Raw genomic sequence first — 18,019 nt, 5'->3', positions numbered from 1 at the left:
CAGAAGCCTTTTCTGCGCCCATGCCACAAAAAGAGTCGCTTGAGGTATGCTAAAGCACATTTGGACAAGCCAGCTTCATTTCGGAATAAGGGGCTGTGGACTGATGAAACTAAAATTTAGTTATTTGGACATAACAAGGGGTGGTATGCATGGCGGAAGAAGAACACAGCATTCCAAGACAAACACTTGCTACCCACAGTTAAATTTGGTGGTGTTCTATCATGCTGTGGGGCTGTGTGGGCAGTGTAGGTACTGGCAATCTTGTTAAAGTTGAAGGTCGCATGGATTCCAGTCAGTATCAGCAAATTCTTGCGAACAATGTTCAAGAATCAGTGACAAAGTTGAAGTTGCGCCAGGGCTGGATACTTCAACAAGACAACGACCCTAAACACTGCTCAAATTCTACCAAAGCATTCATGCAGAGGAACAAGTACAACATTCTGGAATGGCCATCTCAGTCCCCAGGCCTGAATATCATTGAAAATCTGTGGTCTGTTTTAAAGCGGGCTGTCCATGTTCAGAAACCATCAAACCTGACTGAACTGGAGATGTTGTAAAGAAGAATGGTCAAAAATACCTTCAGCCAGGATCCAGACCCTCATTGGAAGCTATAGGAAGCGTTTAGAGGCTGTTATTTCTGCAAAAGGAGGATCTACTAAATATTGATGTAATTTTTCTGTTGGGGTGCCCAAATGTATGCACCTGCCTACTTTTGTAATTATTGCACACTTTCTGTAAATCCTATAAACTTCATTTCACTTCTTAAATATCACTGTTTGTTTGCTACATGATATATTTAATTGAAATTGCTGTTGCGAAGAACCAATGATCGATAAAGGAAAATCTTCAAATTGATCAGGGGTGCCCAAACTTTTTCATAGCACTGTATATACATACATACATATATACATACATACAAACATACTCAAGTATATACAGTTGCAAGAAAAAGTATGTGAACCCTTTGGGATTACTTGGATTTCTGCAAAAATTGGTCCTAAAATATGTTCTGATCTTCATCAAGTCACATCACTAGACAAACACAGCGTGCTTAAACTAATACAACAGAAAAAATTATAAGTTTTCATGTTTTTATTGAACACAACATGTAAACATTCCCAGTGCAGGACGGAAAAAGTATGTGAACCTTTGGATTTGATAACTGCTTGACCCTCCTTTGGCAGCAGTAACCTCAACTAAATGTTTCCTGTAGTTGCAGATCATACCTGCACAACAGTGCAGGAATTCTGGACCATTCCTCTGTACAAAACTGTTCCAGTTCAGCAATATTCTTGGGATGTCTGGTGCGCATCGCTCTCTTGAGGTCATGCCTCAGCATCTCAATCAGGTTGAGGTCAGGACTCTGACTGGGCCACTCCAGACGGTGTATTTTCTTCTGTTAAAGCCATTGTGTTGTTGATTTCCTTCTATGCTTTGGGTCGTTGTCCTGTTGCATCAACAATCCTCTGTTGAGCTTCAGTTGTTGGACAGATAGTCTTAAGTTTTCCTGCAAAATGTCAAGATAAACTCGGGAATTCATTTTTCCGTCGATGACAGCAATCCATCCAGGCCCTGAGGCAGCAACGCAGCCCCAAACCATGATGCCCCCTCCACCATAATTCACAGTTGGGATGAGGTTTTGATGTTGGTTTGCTGGGCCTTTTTTCTCCACACAGAGTGTTGCATGTTCCTTCCAAACAACTCAATTTTGGTTTCATCTGTCCACAGAATATTTTGCCAGTAGTGCTGTTGAATATCCAGGTGCTCTTTTGCAAACTTAGAATGTGCAGCAATGTTTTTTTTTGGACAGCAATGGCTTCCTCTGTGGTGTCCTCCCATGAACTCCATTCTTGTTTAATGTTTTACTTATTGTATATAATGTTAGCATGTATAATGTTAGCATGTGCCAGAGATTTCTGTAAGTCTTTAGCTGACACTCTAGGAATCTTCTTCACGTCATTGAGCATTCTGCGTTGTGCTCTTACAGTCATCTTTACAGGACGACCACACCTAGGGAGAGTAGCAACAGTGCTGAACATTCTCCATTTGTAGACAGTCTGTCTTACCGTGGACACATGGACATCAAGGCTTTTAGAAATACTTTTGTTACCCTTTCCAGCTTAATGCAAGTTAACAATTCTTGATCGTACATCTTCTGAGAATTCTTTTGAGCGAGGCATGGTTCACATCAGCAATGCCTCTTGAGAACAGCAAACTCAAAACTGGTGTATTTTTTATAGGGCAGGGGAGCTTTAACCAGCACACCCAAACTCATCACATTGATTGGACTCCAGGTTGGCTGACTCCTGGCTCTTGGAGAAGTCATTAGCCTAGGGGTTCACATACTTTTTCAACCCTGCACTGTGAATGTTTACATGTTGTGTTCAATAAAAACATGAAAATGTATAATTTTTTGTGCGGTATTAGTTTAAGCAGACTTTGTTTGTCTGATGACGTGACAGAACAAATTTTATGTCCCAAAGGGTTCACATACTTTTTCTTGCAACTGTATTTGTATATATTTGCCCAATTCCCCAGTATTGGATCAATAAAGATCAAAAAATCAAATTAAACTCTATCTATCTATCTATCTATCTATCTATCTATATATATTATGGCATGCCGTTCAGGAAATTAATCTTTGAATATATATACAAAAAGTCTGAATATATATACAAAAAGTCTGAATATACAATATATATATTGTATATGTTGCTCTTTTCCTTTCTGGGAGACTACGTAATGATCGTCAGCACATTGGACAGCGTTATTAAATAATAACATATAGAAATAATATATTTCCAGACAAGTATTTATAGCGAATTATAACAATTTTTATCACCCTTAAATTATTCAGATTCAGAGTAAATAATTTTCCTTCTACTTCACAATTGTGTGTCGCTTTATGTTGATCTTTTATCTAAAATGCCAATAAAATATATTTATGTTTGTGGTCGGAACGTGACAGAATGTGGGAAAGTTCAAGGGGTATGAATACTTTTTCAAGCCACTGTATATACATACAGGGGTTGGACAGTGAAACTGAAACGCCTGGTGACCAAAAATTTGGCTATAGCAACCCGGCCATGTATATTGACCCTGTGGAGCTCCCGACGGACAGTTTTGGTGGAAACAGAGTTGAGGTGCATATTTAATTCTGCTGTGAGTTGGGCAGCTGTGGTTTTATGTTTTCTGGATACAATCCGGGTTAGTACCCAGACATCCCTTTCAGACAGCTTCCTCTTGCGTCCACAGTTACTCCTGTTGGATGTGGTTCATCCTTCTTGGTGGTATGCTGACATTGCCCTGGATGATTTGATCCATCACAAAGACTTGCTGTCTTGGTCACAGATGTGCAAGCAAGACTAGCACCAACAATTTGTCCTCTTTTGAACTCTGATATGCCACCCATAATGTTGTGTGCATTGCAATATTTTAAGCAAAACTGTGCCATTACTCTGCTAATTGAACCTTCACACTCTGCTCTTACTGGTGCAATGTGCAATCAATGAAGTTTGGCCACCAGGCTGGTCGAATTTAGCCATGAAACTTTCAACACTAAATTGGCCAGGTCATTGTCCAACCCGTGTATATTCTTAGACAATAACATAACTTGTGGTTTTGACTGTGAATCTTGAAATATTATCAGCTGTAAATAAATCCAATAAAAAACATTTTACATACCATATATTTTTAATTACCCTTTGTTTATGTTTTAAAAGAAGACAATTTATGTTCTTTGAATGTCTTTATCTTCAGTATCCAACATGCCCCAGCAGAGGTCAGACCAGACCATGATGCACCCAGCCACAGCAGCAGGACCACCTATTGTAGCACCAAGTCCCGCCTATACTGCCCAGTACTTCACCTGCAGCCCACAGCAGTTCACCAGTCAGCCACTGGTCCAGCAGATGACCCACTACCAGTCACAGGTCAGGGGTCATCAGTGTCTTTACTAACAATCCGCTTGAATAACACCTACATTTGATGAACATGTTTATTGAAGTAAGAAAATGGACAATTCTATCCAGTTTCTCCACCACTGGGTGCAGCACATGTGATCCGTGGGAACTGAACGTTGGTCATGTTGTGTGTTCTGCAGGCGCAGCATGTGTTCAGTCCAGTGATGCAGAGCAGTGCCAGAATGATGGCTTCCACACACGGACAACCCAGCCTCGTCTCTTCTTCAACCGCACAGTACCCAGAGCAGACACACACAATGTATAGTAAGTTCACCCGCTGCTCTGTATCAGTCTGCCAGTCCGGGCAAAACCATACACTGTTAGGTCTTTTATTTGGATTATAGACTGTATGTAGGGGATATATACAGTATATATACAGTATAATAAATATATATAATATATATATTATTATTATATATATATTATATATATATATATATATAATATATATATATATATTATATATATATATATATATAATATATATATAATAATAATATATATATTATATATATTTATTATACTGTATATATACTGTATATATCCCCTACATACAGTCTATAATCCAAATAAAAGACCTAACAGTGTATGGTTTTGCCCGGACTGGCAGACTGATACAGAGCAGCGGGTGAACTTACTATACATTGTGTGTGTCTGCTCTGGGTACTGTGCGGTTGAAGAAGAGACGAGGCTGGGTTGTCCGTGTGTGGAAGCCATCATTCTGGCACTGCTCTGCATCACTGGACTGAACACATGCTGCGCCTGCAGAACACACAACATGACCAACGTTCAGTTCCCACGGATCACATGTGCTGCACCCAGTGGTGGAGAAACTGGATAGAATTGTCCATTTTCTTACTTCAATAAACATGTTCATCAAATGTAGGTGTTATTCAAGCGGATTGTTAGTAAAGACACTGATGACCCCTGACCTGTGACTGGTAGTGGGTCATCTGCTGGACCAGTGGCTGACTGGTGAACTGCTGTGGGCTGCAGGTGAAGTACTGGGCAGTATAGGCGGGACTTGGTGCTACAATAGGTGGTCCTGCTGCTGTGGCTGGGTGCATCATGGTCTGGTCTGACCTCTGCTGGGGCATGTTGGATACTGAAGATAAAGACATTCAAAGAACATAAATTGTCTTCTTTTAAAACATAAACAAAGGGTAATTAAAAATATATGGTATGTAAAATGTTTTTTATTGGATTTATTTACAGCTGATAATATTTCAAGATTCACAGTCAAAACCACAAGTTATGTTATTGTCTAAGAATATACACGGGTTGGACAATGACCTGGCCAATTTAGTGTTGAAAGTTTCATGGCTAAATTCGACCAGCCTGGTGGCCAAACTTCATTGATTGCACATTGCACCAGTAAGAGCAGAGTGTGAAGGTTCAATTAGCAGAGTAATGGCACAGTTTTGCTTAAAATATTGCAATGCACACAACATTATGGGTGGCATATCAGAGTTCAAAAGAGGACAAATTGTTGGTGCTAGTCTTGCTTGCACATCTGGGACCAAGACAGCAAGTCTTTGTGATGGATCAAATCATCCAGGGCAATGTCAGCATACCACCAAGAAGGATGAACCACATCCAACAGGAGTAACTGTGGACGCAAGAGGAAGCTGTCTGAAAGGGATGTCTGGGTACTAACCCGGATTGTATCCAGAAAACATAAAACCACAGCTGCCCAACTCACAGCAGAATTAAATATGCACCTCAACTCTGTTTCCACCAAAACTGTCCGTCGGGAGCTCCACAGGGTCAATATACATGGCCGGGTTGCTATAGCCAAATTTTTGGTCACCAGGCGTTTCAGTTTCACTGTCCAACCCCTGTAAGCTGTGACTCTGCTGCTGCCTTAAACATCAGCCAGGGCCGTCAGTGGAGCAGAGAAGAAACCAAAACAGCCGTTGTTTTCCCACCGGGAGTTAGCCAGGATTTCTGGGATACAGGGATGTAAACTCTACATTCTGCTACGCACTGATATCACTGTCCTGTAGCAAATTGGTAGCAGTTTCTCGAGACCCACAGAAAGTTGCAGTATCTCGGGGTTTGGGAGCAAATCTCAGCTCTCGGGTTCAAGCAGCCGAGAGCCAGGTTTACGTTTACGCTGGCCCAAATCCATCCAATCCCCACTTTAACCTCCGTATCCCCTCGTCTGCTGTATCTGTTTTCAGCCCACTCACACATGCTGACTACGGTGGCTCCTAACGGACTAAATGAGGGCCACTTAGGTGACGGTATTAGGCTTCGATAGCAGAGTGACAGGGAGGAGACTTACGGTAAGTCCACATAAGTCCTCGCCCCTCTCTCAGCATCTCTTTTGTATTTGCCTTTTATGATGCTCGTCACCATATCTGCCCCACTCTATTTGAATGTTTTTATGTATTCTTGCCCCAACCTCTCCACCCCCTCCTCTCTATTTTTCCTGTTCTTTCTTCGTCTTCTTACTCTCCGAGTCAGGTCTCATATGGGGTCTGTGTGCAGACTTCAGTCGCCACATCTGAATTATTCAGGAGGGATTTTACCTTAAAATGCTGTCAAAACAACAGCATCGCTGTCACACCTTCCCCTCGGATTTACTTTGCAATTATCCTGTCGAAACATTTCTGACTGAAACAGAAGAAGAAACTTTTCTCTTTTTTTCACCCAATATCCACGAAGATATTGTAGAGATTGTATTTTGTGCTTTTATAATAAAACATTTGAGTGTTTATTAACTAAATCCAACATAACTGGTTGTACAGGGAGATAGAGAACAACAATAACCCTGTTACAGTGGGACACCTCTGGTTCCTGTGCCAGCTCTTCTAGGTGTGTGTCCTTGACCTAATTTTCCATCAATCATGACTTTTCCTCCTCCAGTGTTGTCTCCTATAAACTGTGCTTTTGTCATCATACCATATCTCACTGCCGCCAATTGACCTGTTTTCAAAACCTTTTAAATTCCCAGAATCTATCTGCACAAGAAATGTTTTTCTGACAATATTTTGTGTGACAATATTCTTCTTCATAGTGAATATGAAGTATAACAAAAATAACAGGAATAAAGCATACGATTACCCGTTTTTAATTATTAGTTGTGGTTCCTGCCGTGGGAGCTTCAAAAAGAATCAGAGACGAACAGTAGAGGGCAGAGCTAATAATACACATTTATAATCAGCTTTAATTATATGTTTGCTAGAAGCTGACTGTCCTATGGCAACAGACTCCTACAGTATGGGAACCAGCAGCGTCGACATGCTGAATCAGAGCCGGCAGTAAATTTCAGCTTACTGGTTTAAGGTTGAACGCCGCATAAATACAGTGATTAAACCACAAATCACAGCAATTCTCTGAGAAAACTAATTGGAGTTTATATCACAGACAGGCGACTGATTCAAAGTCATCAAAAAACAAAGACGTCTTTCTCCAGCACACGGGACCTCGAACCTCAAAACTGCTAAAATACTTCCAGGACCATTAATCTTCCCTCCGTGGTGTATTTTTCTAACCTAACCAAACATGTCACATGTCACTGGTTATTAGTCGGTTCCAGAACTGTTTGACAGGTGCAGACTGTCACATGGCCCACATTTACAGTACATTTGTACACGTAAGAAGCTGAGAAAGAAACACGTTTTTAAGTCCACTCACTTTTTCTTTAAAATCAACATTAATATTTAACATATACTATAAATATATTTCAGTTTCAAGCAGCCATTGGTTCATGTTCGTTTGACATTTTACTGTACGAGTTTGAATGTTTGTTCTCTATATGTGGCCTGGACTGAATATATACAAATATATATAAATATACAAAGCTGTTGTTAGGAAAATGACTTCATTTTCATTTTCAATTATTGGTACAGCAAAACAGATCTGATCTAAACTCCTGATTTTCAGTCAAGTCTGAAGTTTAAAAAAATAGTAACATTTAAAGATTTGTCTAAATGTTTTTTTTGACTAGTTTTAAGCTTTTTCCCTGCTACTATTCTTTGTCTTTTGTAAATCATAGTTAAACATACTATACTTATACTATACTTGTTGTATAAATATATATATACATATATGTATATATACATATGTATATACTTATGTATATAATATTAGCCATTTATCCATTTTGAAATCCTACACCTCTTCAAACAACATTCAAGTCCTGCATTAATTATCGTTGCTTTTTATAATTATAATTATATAATATAACAATAATATGATAATAATAATAATTATTATTATTATTAACATGGATTTCAATATTTCAAAAGTATCTGTAAACTGGCACTGAATGAAGTTGCCCAAAACACCTCAAACACCTCCCATGTGCCTTTGTCTACTTTTTGAGGTGAACGTTTTTGACCGACTTTGTCCTGGTTTTCTTGGGTGCAGGGAATGGTTCTGATGCCACCATATACACTGGAGATCAAAATTAGAGAACAAGTCATAAAAAATGGAATAAATCTGAAATAATACCATCTTCACTGTTCCACAGTTAAATGACATTTTATTGTGTCTATATCATTGTACTACAACACTTTTTTTCACAAAATGACTAAAGGTATTTCGCAAAAAAAATATTTTCCAGAAAATGCACTGATCAAAATTAGAGAACACTTTCAGGTGCCTCCCACTTAATGGTGCTAATCAAGCACATGGTGCTAATTTCCTTGATTATCTGTCAACCCTTATTTAACTGGCATTCTAACTGCTAGTTTCACTGACTTTGCAAGATGGTGGGCCGTTCTAAAGTGACTGAAGGCCTCCGGCAGCAGGTTGTCCAGATTAAAACCAACGGGATGACCCTATCAGCCATAGCAAGACAAGTTGGTCGTTCCAAATCTGTGATTTCAAGAATATTGAATCTTTACAAAACTACAAACTCATTCAAGTCGCCCAAGAAGGCTGGTCGTCCACGAAAGACAGATGCAAGAGAGGACAGGTCACTGCGGAGGATGTCAATGGGTAATCGTTTCCACACTGCAGCTGGAATTGCTCGCCATTTCAGTGCTGAACATGGTAAGGATCTGTCTCGCCATACAGTGTCTCGCCGTTTAACAGCATTTGGACTGAAGGCCCACACTGCAGTGACCAAACCTCTCATTAGCCGAAAAAATCAAAAAGCTAGACTGAGCTTTGCTGAGGAGCATGTTGTGTGGACTGAGGAGAACTGGTCCAGAGTTCACTTCAGTGATGAAAGCAAATTTAATTTATTTGGGTCTGATGGGAAGCATTATGTTCGGCGACACATTGGAGAAAGACTAAACCCAAAGTGTGTTAAAAAGTCAGTGAAAGGTGGAGGAGGAAGTGTCATGGTTTGGGGCATGTTTTCTGCAGCAGGAGTTGGGCCTCTTGTACAGCTACATGGCCGAGTGAATGCAAATGTGTATCAGAACCTTCTTCAACAGCACATGGTTCCTCACTTGCGTTCATCGCCCAATCAGCCTGCAATCTTCATGCAGGACAATGCCCCGTGTCACACAGCAAAACGGGTAAAGATTTTCCTTGAAGGTCAAAACATTGAATTAATGGCATGGCCTGCCCAGAGTCCTGATCTCAATCCAATAGAGAACCTCTGGAAAATCCTAGGTGACAAAGTTATGGCCAAGAAACCCACTACAATCACCGAACTGTGGAGGAGACTGGAAGAAGAATGGACCAAAATCACACCAGAGCAGTGTGAGAGACTAGTGCTATCCTGTGGCCGCAGATGTGCTGAAGTCATTCACAGCAGAGGCCTGTATACTTCTTATTAATTGCTGACTGTTGTAACCTTCAGATTTTTTTTTCCAAGACAAAGTCATGGTTGTTCTCTAATTTTGATCACTTGTGTTCTCTAATTTTGATCAGTGCATTTTCTGAAAATATTTTTTTTGCGAAATACCTTTAGTCATTTTGTGAAAAAAAGTGTTGTCGTACAATGATATAGACACAATAAAATGTCATTTAACTGTGGAACAGTGAAGATGGTATTATTTCAGAATTATTCCATTTTTTATGAGTTGTTCTCTAATTTTGATCTCCAGTGTATATATACATATAATATATATACATACATATAATATATATACACATGCATATAATATATATACACATACATATATATATATTGTATGCATAGTATATATATATATATATATGTATATAGAGGCAAACAAAAACATGAATGCTCATCTAAATTTCAAAAAATACGAACCTTTTTAAAAGAAAATGCAATTTAAACTTGGTTCTCTCATCAATTATTATTCTCATGCAATACTGCCTTAGAACTCTAGGATCAGATGTACCTAAGACACAGAGTAATTAAGCCTGCTGTACAAACTTCACTGTGTATGTATTCCATAATGCATAAAATTTTGGTGGTGGCGCCCTAGGCAACCGCCTATGTGATCTAAGCCAGAAGTCAGCTCTGACCAGGAGTTATTTTCTGACTTAAAAACACAAAGGTGTCCAAATAAACCCTTTCAATTAAGCCAAAAGACAATGTTTTAATAACCCAACAGACAATGAGGGACAGAAAAAGTTCTTCTCACCTTTACCTGGTCTGTAAGGTTTAGACTGGCTGACCGTCATGTGGGGCATCTGGACCTGATACATGGCTGGAGACTGGAGGGAAGAGGCGGTTGAAGAAAACAGGGTTACACTCTGTGGACTCAGGAGACCTAAGCATCACAGTGTAAAACTGACCTTGACTGTCTGTTTTAAACGTGTTTTTAGGTAGACAAAACATGAAAAATATATTTCTAAAATTCATATTGTGGATTTTTTTAATGATCCGTTTTTCACTTCTCTCTTACCTGGGGGACACATGCATCATCTACATCTGTCTAATTACAGCTGTGACCTGGATGATGCGCTTTATCCTCTGGTCCTTTATACAGTATCATACACCATGCATTTATGTTCTAATGTAACCGTAACAGTACTGTGGCCAAAACAAAGGGGCGTAACCTCCCGTTATCTCACAGCCATTTGTTTAGTCAAACACATGAAGCCAATAGATTTAGGATGGAGCCATCTGTGTCAAATTAATTGCAATAAGAACATCTGATGGCATTATTTCAACAAGCAGACAAAACATATCAGAAATGAAATTGGGCAGATTTAACCAAAAATAAAGTTAAAAAAATAGAAATCTTCACAAACCTTCCATATTATGCTTTTCTAATGGAGCAAGAGAGAAAAGGAGGAGGAGGATGGGGAGAAAAGGGAAACAAGAACCACTTTTTAGTTGTTCATCAGGTTAAGGTTTACGTTTACAGGTCTGTCTGTCTGATGTTGGATCACCAAGTGTTTCTTAAAGCAACACACAAACAACATGACAGTAAAACAACTCTCATTAGAAACAGAATACACACGTTCCTCTACATTTGAAGATGCAGTAAAATTAAATCAAATAGCAAAGACTGAGAGGATGTGTAGTGTGTGGAGAAGAAAATGAAGCGGGGGATGATGAGGGACCGAAGATAGATGAAAGACAGAAAAAAAAATACAGAAACACAGAAGTAAGCAGTCCTACTGTAGACCTCTGACTAATTATTATTACTTGAATAATTCAATTTTATAATTTGTATGAATTCAGTGATGCTGAACAGCACCGCATAGAGCTGCAGGTCCCAGCATGCACCTGTGCCTTACCTGCACTCCAGGGCTGACTGAAGTGAGCGGGTACATTTGTGGGAAGCAGACTGGCTGACCATAGATTGTAGGGGGCTGCTGTACAAGGATGGAGGGGCTGGGCTGACCCTGAGGCCGAGGAGGGGTCGGGGTGTTGGCTGGTTTGGGCTGAAAGAGCAAAAATGGTAAGAAAAAAAAAATCTAATCTTCAGTTTGATGTGAAGGTATAGGTCCATACTGACCTGTGTGTTGAACCGGGGTTTGAACTCATTGGCATTTGGATTCAGGGTTGATTTTCCTACTTGGCTGCAGAAGGAAATAACACCACCACAGTGAATAAACTTTTAAAGATATTTTTCTTTGACTACACACTGCATCAGAGTATCAGTTGCATCTGTCAAAAATGTGTTGCAAAGAGCAAAAAACAAGTGGCACCAGTCAAGAGGTAATTAATTTTGAAACATTTACTTCATATGTATCCAAAAATGTAGACTTCATATGGAAACACTTTATTTACATAATGGCCTTAAACATAGGCTAAATATATTACCATAAAACAGGCTAAGAGACAAGTCTGGCTGGAAGTGTAAAGTTATACATCGTCCTGTGTATAACTGTAAACCTTTTCCCTGCCTATTGCTACTGTCTCTAAACCATACATCATGGCTGGTCTCACCACTGTCCTGTAAACCTTTCCCTTCACCTTAGCTGACACTCTTCTGCCACCGATCACTCCTGACACTTTTCTCCAGCTGTTCCATCCTGCCTGTACTCTATTCTTCACCTCTCTTCCACAGTCTCCGCTGCTCTGAACAGTTGATCCTAAGTACCTAAACTCCTGCACCTTCACCACCTCTGCTCCTTGTAGCCTCACTATTTCACTGTTCTGCCTTTCGTTTACACACATGTACTCTGTCTTGCTGCGACTGACCTTCATTCCTCTTCTTTCTAGTGCAAACCTCCACCTCTCTAGGTTCTCTTCTAGCTGCTGCCTACTCTCACTACAGATCACAATGTCATCTGCAAACATCATAGTCCATGGGGACTCCTGTCTGACCTCATCTGTCAATCTGTCCATCACCACAGCAAACAAGAAGGGGCTCAGGGCCGATCCTTGATGTAGTCCCACCTCCACTTTGAAGTCTTCTGTCCTCCCAACAGCGCACCTCACTACTGTTGTACTATTCTCATACATGTCCTGCACCAAACTAACATACTTCTCTGCCACTCCTGACTTCCTCATACAAAACCACAATTCCTCCCTTGGCACTTTGTCATATGCCTTTTCTAGATCTACAAATACACAATGCAGCTCCTTCTGACCTTCCCTGTACTTCTCCATCAACATCCTCAAGGCAAATATTGCATCTGTGGTACTCTTCCTAGGCATGAAACCATACTGTTGTTCACAAATCTCCACTTCCTGCCTCAACCTAGCTTCAACTACTCGTTCCCAAATCTTCATTGTATGGCTCATCAACTTTATCCCTCTGTAGTTGTTACAACTCTGTGCATCACCCTTCTTATGAATTGGCACCAGAACACTTTTTCTCCACTCATCAGGCATCTTGCCAGTCTCTAAAATTCTGTTAAACAAACCAGTCAGGAAATTTACTGCCACTTCTCCTAAACACTTCCATACTTCCACTGGTATGTCATCAGGACCAACTGACTTTCCACTCTTCATCCTCTTCAGGGCTTTTCTAACTTCATCCTTTCTAACCTGATCTACCTTCTTCCTACTAGTCTCTGGCTCCTCGTTTCTACTTTCCCTTTCATTTTCCTCATTTAACAACTCCTCAAAGTATTCCTTCCATCTTCTCAGCACACTTTCCTCACTTGTGATCACATTCCCCTCTCTGTCCTTAATCAACCTCACCTGCTGCACATCCTTCCCAGCTTGATTTCTCTGTCTCGCCAATCTATACAACTCCTTTTCTCCTTCCTTTGTTTCCAAACTCTCATACAACTCCTCATATGCCTTTTGTTTGGCCTTGGCCACTTCCCTCTTCACCTCCCTTGTCCTCTCTTTGTACTCCAGTCTGTTCTCTTCTGTTCTGTCACTGTCCCATCTCTTCTTCGCTAATCTCTTTCTCTGCACACTCTCCTGGATCTCCTCATTCCACCACCAGGTCTCTTTGTCCTCCTTTCTCTGCCCAGAGGACATACCTAGCACCTTCCTACCTGTCTCCCTCATCACTGCAGCTGTAGTCTCCCAATCATCTGGGAATATCTCAACACTACCCAGAACTGCCCTTACTTCCTTCCTGAAGTCTTCACAACATGTCTCTTTCCTTAGTTTCCACCACTTGATCTTCTGCTCTGTCTTCACTCTCTTCCTTTTTGTCACCTCCATCGTCATTTTACACACTACCATCCGATGTTGTTTGGCTACACTCTCACCTGCCACCACCTTACAGTCTCTAATCTCCCTCAGATTACATCTTCTACATAGAATATAATCTATCTGTGTGGACCTGCCTCCACTCTTGTAAGTCACCCTATGTTCCTCTTTCTTTTGGAAATATGTGTTTACCACAGCCATTTCCATTCTCTTTGCAAAATCTACCACTGCCTGTCCTTCTACGTTTCTCTCCCTAACACCAAACCTGCCTATCACTTCCTCATCTCCTCTGTTCCCTTCCCCTACATGACCATTTAGGTCTGCTCCAATCACCACTCTCTCTCTCCTGGGGATACTCTCTACCATCCAATCTAGCTCCTTCCAGAACTTCTCCTTTTCTTCCAACTCACAGCCCACCTGTGGGGCATAACCACTAACAACATTAATCATCTCTCCTTCTACTTCTACCTTCACACACATCAACCTGTCTGACTCTCTTTTCACCTCTACCACATTTCTTACATATTCTTCCTTTAGGATCACCCCTACTCCATTTCTCTTCCCATCTGAACCATGATAAAACAGTTTGTAGCCTCCTCCAATGTTTCTAGCCTTACTGCCCTTCCACCTGGTCTCCTGCACACACAAAATATCTACTCTTCTTCTCTCCATCACATCAGCTATTTCTCTACTTTTCCCTGTCATTGTACCTACATTCAAAGTTCCAAACTTCAGACTAACACTTCTATTCTTCATCTTTTCTCTTTTTCTCCTAACCAAACGCCCTCCTCTTCTTCTCTGTCTCTGACCAACAGTAGTCCAATTTCCATCAGTGCCCTGTTGGTCAACGGCACTGTTGGCGGTCGTTGTTAACCTGGGCCTCGACCGATCCGGTATGGAAATCGTTTGAGTGATTTGCATATTTGATTTGGCTAAAAGTTTTACGCCAGATGCCCTTCCTGACGCAACCCTCACCATTTATCCGGGGTTGGGACCGGCACTATAAAACACTGATTCGTGTACCCTAGTGGCTGGTAAATGTTCTATGTAGTTTTAAAATAAACTCTTTTAACAAACACATTTGATAATTACACCAAGGACTAAGTACATATAAAACGTATTTCTCTACTCACTCTTGTACTGCCTCCTTTTTGTCCTCCTTTTCTTCATGCTTGGGCCCACTGAATGTGGACGTGCCCGTCGTCTGAACCCCCTGTGAAGTCACATCCATTCCTGTCCTCTTGATGTCCAGGGTTGATGGAGACAGGGAGAGTGCAGCAGGGCTGCCAGGTTTATTGGTGTTTGTGGTGGTGGATGAAGCGGTGGCGCTGCCGAGGCCGCTGGCAGCGATCACTGCGACGCCTTCCTCGGTGCCATCTCGTCCCACTGTGGATGTTTTGTCCGTAGGAAGATCTTTAGGTTTGTCTGCTGGATCTCTGGGAGGCTTGGTCATCATCTGGTCAAGGGTGGGGTCTGGATTTGAACTAGACTGCAACTGAAAGGACGGATGAAGAAAAGAGAATGTATTCTCAAACACCACCTTGGTTTAGCAAACAATACTAGTTTAGCAAGATTTAAAGCATCTTTATACTTAATATAAATGCATTGAATACTTACCCTAAAATCTACACTGAATTTCTTTAAATTATCTATTTGTTTTCTGTGGCCTGAGGCCATAGAAGGGGGTCCTGAAAGGCAAATAGAAGGAGGAAGACACAGATGGAAAAAAAAACCAATCAGTAATGGCACTGATTCTGGAAACACATGAGACAAACTTATGTTAAAATGTTTAGTAAACAAAAAACAAAACAAGTGTCTTAAAATAAAGGTCTCTTCATCAAGTCATTGTAATAAACCTGCTCCTGTGCAGTGTGTGCTGTACCTTTACATACTGGTCTGCTGATACTAGGTGAGCTGTCCAAGGGCTTGATGTTCTCTTTGTTAGCAGAGGGGGATGTTTGTTTGTTCTCCTGAATACGACATTCTTTTGCTACACAAAATACAGGGAAAAAATGTTTACACTGTCCAGACACAAGAGCTGAGACAACATCCAGTGCTTCTGAGAGAAACAACAGAGAAGATGGATTCATTAACTGCTCCATCTCCAAAATGAGACCAACAGCACAACCCAGGTCAGAGACATGAAAGACATAACCCATCCCTGACAAGTGGGTTTTTTTTTTGTTATCTGACCTTAATCAAATAACACTAGACATCATTGCAGAAATATTTGCAATATCCTCAAAAAATAAATCAATGCTATTGAGCATGAATATTTGTTTTTAAAGTAAAGACTAAGAAGTTTGGACACATTTTTGTCACTCAAAGTTATCAATGATCTTACCATCTCCTGATGAAGACGCGACCATGTTGGGAGCGGTGCTTGCAGCAATAGGAGAAGCTGACGTTGGTGCAGCAAGAGTTTCCACAGGAGCAGCTCCTATTTGAGGGGACAGGGAAGAGGAGCCAGGGGAGGCTCCGCCCACACTGTTCTGTCGAGGAGACCGAGGTCTGTGAGCTGAGGACAGAAGACGTATAACAATTATTGACTATCAAAAGTCTGCTTTATTTGGAAGCCTTGTTTTTTGTGACAGGTCGTCCAGTGATATGGCACTGTCATATTGCACTGTGATGTCTAATGTCATTTACAGGTATTCAAAACAAAAATGTTCCACTGTGAGGTATCCATGTTATTCAGCATTCATATTTTTAAAAAGAAGAGTCTACCTCCACTAACTACTGAGGACCACGTCCCTCCAGAAGAGCTGTTCCTCGTCGGTGGAGTCACTGGGACATCTCCTGCAGCATTGTGGGAAATTAAGTCTACTCCTGATGGTATACCACTGGTCCTGCAGGGCGGCCCTCTGTGAGTACGTGGTGTACGCTGGGATTTTGGAGACATCCTGGGTGGACCTGAGGACAAGAACAGATGACATTTCACAAAAAAAAAAACCCGAGTGTTGAAATCGGATTAACAATCTAAGTTTTCAACCATCCCACTGTGGATTCTTCTGATGCTCATCTGTGACCTTTTAAAATCCCAATAAATCCAACTGGATATTATTTCATGTGTTTTTGTACAGTGGTGTTAATTGGTGATATGCATGTTAGTGTACAACTTCTTGAAAACCCTGATAAGTGATCAAAATAAAATCACTCCTCACACCGCAATCAGGTGACGTAAAGGACAAGAAACAAGGAAAGAGATGAGAGGTGGTGAAGTGAAAGCCAGAAAATCAATCATTTATCTTTGTGTTTGTTTCACAAGCAACACTCTGAGAGACCTCTTGCTAGAAAGTACCTGCTTGTAAATAAAAGCCTGATGCAATTTTATCAGAATCTGACTCATAAAACAGTCCCTACTTCTGCTGAGCTCTGACCACAAGATGTCAATGCAGCGATGCAACAGGTTCTTAAAACTTCGAACTATTCAATACATTTCAAGCAGTAGCAAAACAGCTTATTTACTTCTAAAAGCATAAACTCTATACCTGTATCCACAGATGTACAGAAACTATAACGTTCTAGGAAGCTGTTTATCCCACTTCCATCAAATGTAATGTAAAACAGGTGTTGCCTAGTTGGTCATTTTTTGAGGGGTGTATGTATGTACAGTGGTATGAAAACGTTTGGGCACCCCTGATCATTTTCAAGATTTTCCTTTATGGATCATTGGTTGTTCGGAACAGCAATTTCAATTCAATATATCATATAGCAAACAAACAGTTTATATTCACATATTTAAGAAGTGAAATTAAGTTTATAGGATTTACAGAAAGTGTGCAATAATTACTTAAACAAAAGTAGGCAGGTGCATAAATTTGGGCACCCCAACAGAAAATTACATCAATATTTAGTAGATCCTCCTTTTGCAGAAATAGCAGCCTCTAAATGATTCCAATGAGGGTCTGGATTCTGGTTGAAGGTATTTTTGACCATTCTTCTTTACAAAACATCCCCAGTCCAGTCAGGTTTGATGGTTTCCGAGCATGGACAGCCCACTTTAAAACAGACTACAGATTTTCAATGATATTCAGGTCTGGGGACTGAAATGGCCATTCCAGAACGTTGTACTTGTTCCTCTGCATGAATGCTTTGGTAGAATTTGAGC

The 18,019-nt window shown here is 40.6% G+C and overlaps 1 protein-coding gene across 6 annotated transcripts in view; it reads right to left on the bottom strand.

The window, feature by feature from the left end:
* LOC103396965 (ataxin-2-like) overlaps positions 1-18,019 on the bottom strand; it is a 52,378-nt gene that overhangs the window by 12,857 nt on the left and 21,502 nt on the right. For 3 of the 6 annotated variants that reach the window (XM_008335211.3, XM_008335208.3, XM_025052721.1), the window contains 11 exons: positions 16,636-16,821; positions 16,253-16,426; positions 15,791-15,898; positions 15,526-15,596; positions 15,042-15,403; positions 11,807-11,870; positions 11,586-11,732; positions 11,094-11,111; positions 10,481-10,553; positions 4,895-5,067; positions 4,601-4,724 (listed from right to left, as the gene is read on the bottom strand). In XM_008335211.3, the coding sequence (XP_008333433.1) occupies positions 4,601-4,724; positions 4,895-5,067; positions 10,481-10,553; positions 11,094-11,111; positions 11,586-11,732; positions 11,807-11,870; positions 15,042-15,403; positions 15,526-15,596; positions 15,791-15,898; positions 16,253-16,426; positions 16,636-16,821 (1,500 nt within the window). The remainder of the gene's footprint in view (positions 1-4,600; positions 4,725-4,894; positions 5,068-10,480; positions 10,554-11,093; positions 11,112-11,585; positions 11,733-11,806; positions 11,871-15,041; positions 15,404-15,525; positions 15,597-15,790; positions 15,899-16,252; positions 16,427-16,635; positions 16,822-18,019) is intronic. The other 3 variants (XM_008335209.3, XM_025052719.1, XM_008335210.3) reach the window with 3 other exon arrangements.

Source organism: Cynoglossus semilaevis, chromosome W (genome assembly GCF_000523025.1).
Source record: "Cynoglossus semilaevis isolate Cse_v1.0 chromosome W, Cse_v1.0, whole genome shotgun sequence".
Lineage (NCBI taxonomy): Eukaryota > Metazoa > Chordata > Actinopteri > Pleuronectiformes > Cynoglossidae > Cynoglossus > Cynoglossus semilaevis.
Note: the sequence above shows the minus strand (reverse complement) of the source record. Positions and strands in the feature narration are given on the sequence as shown.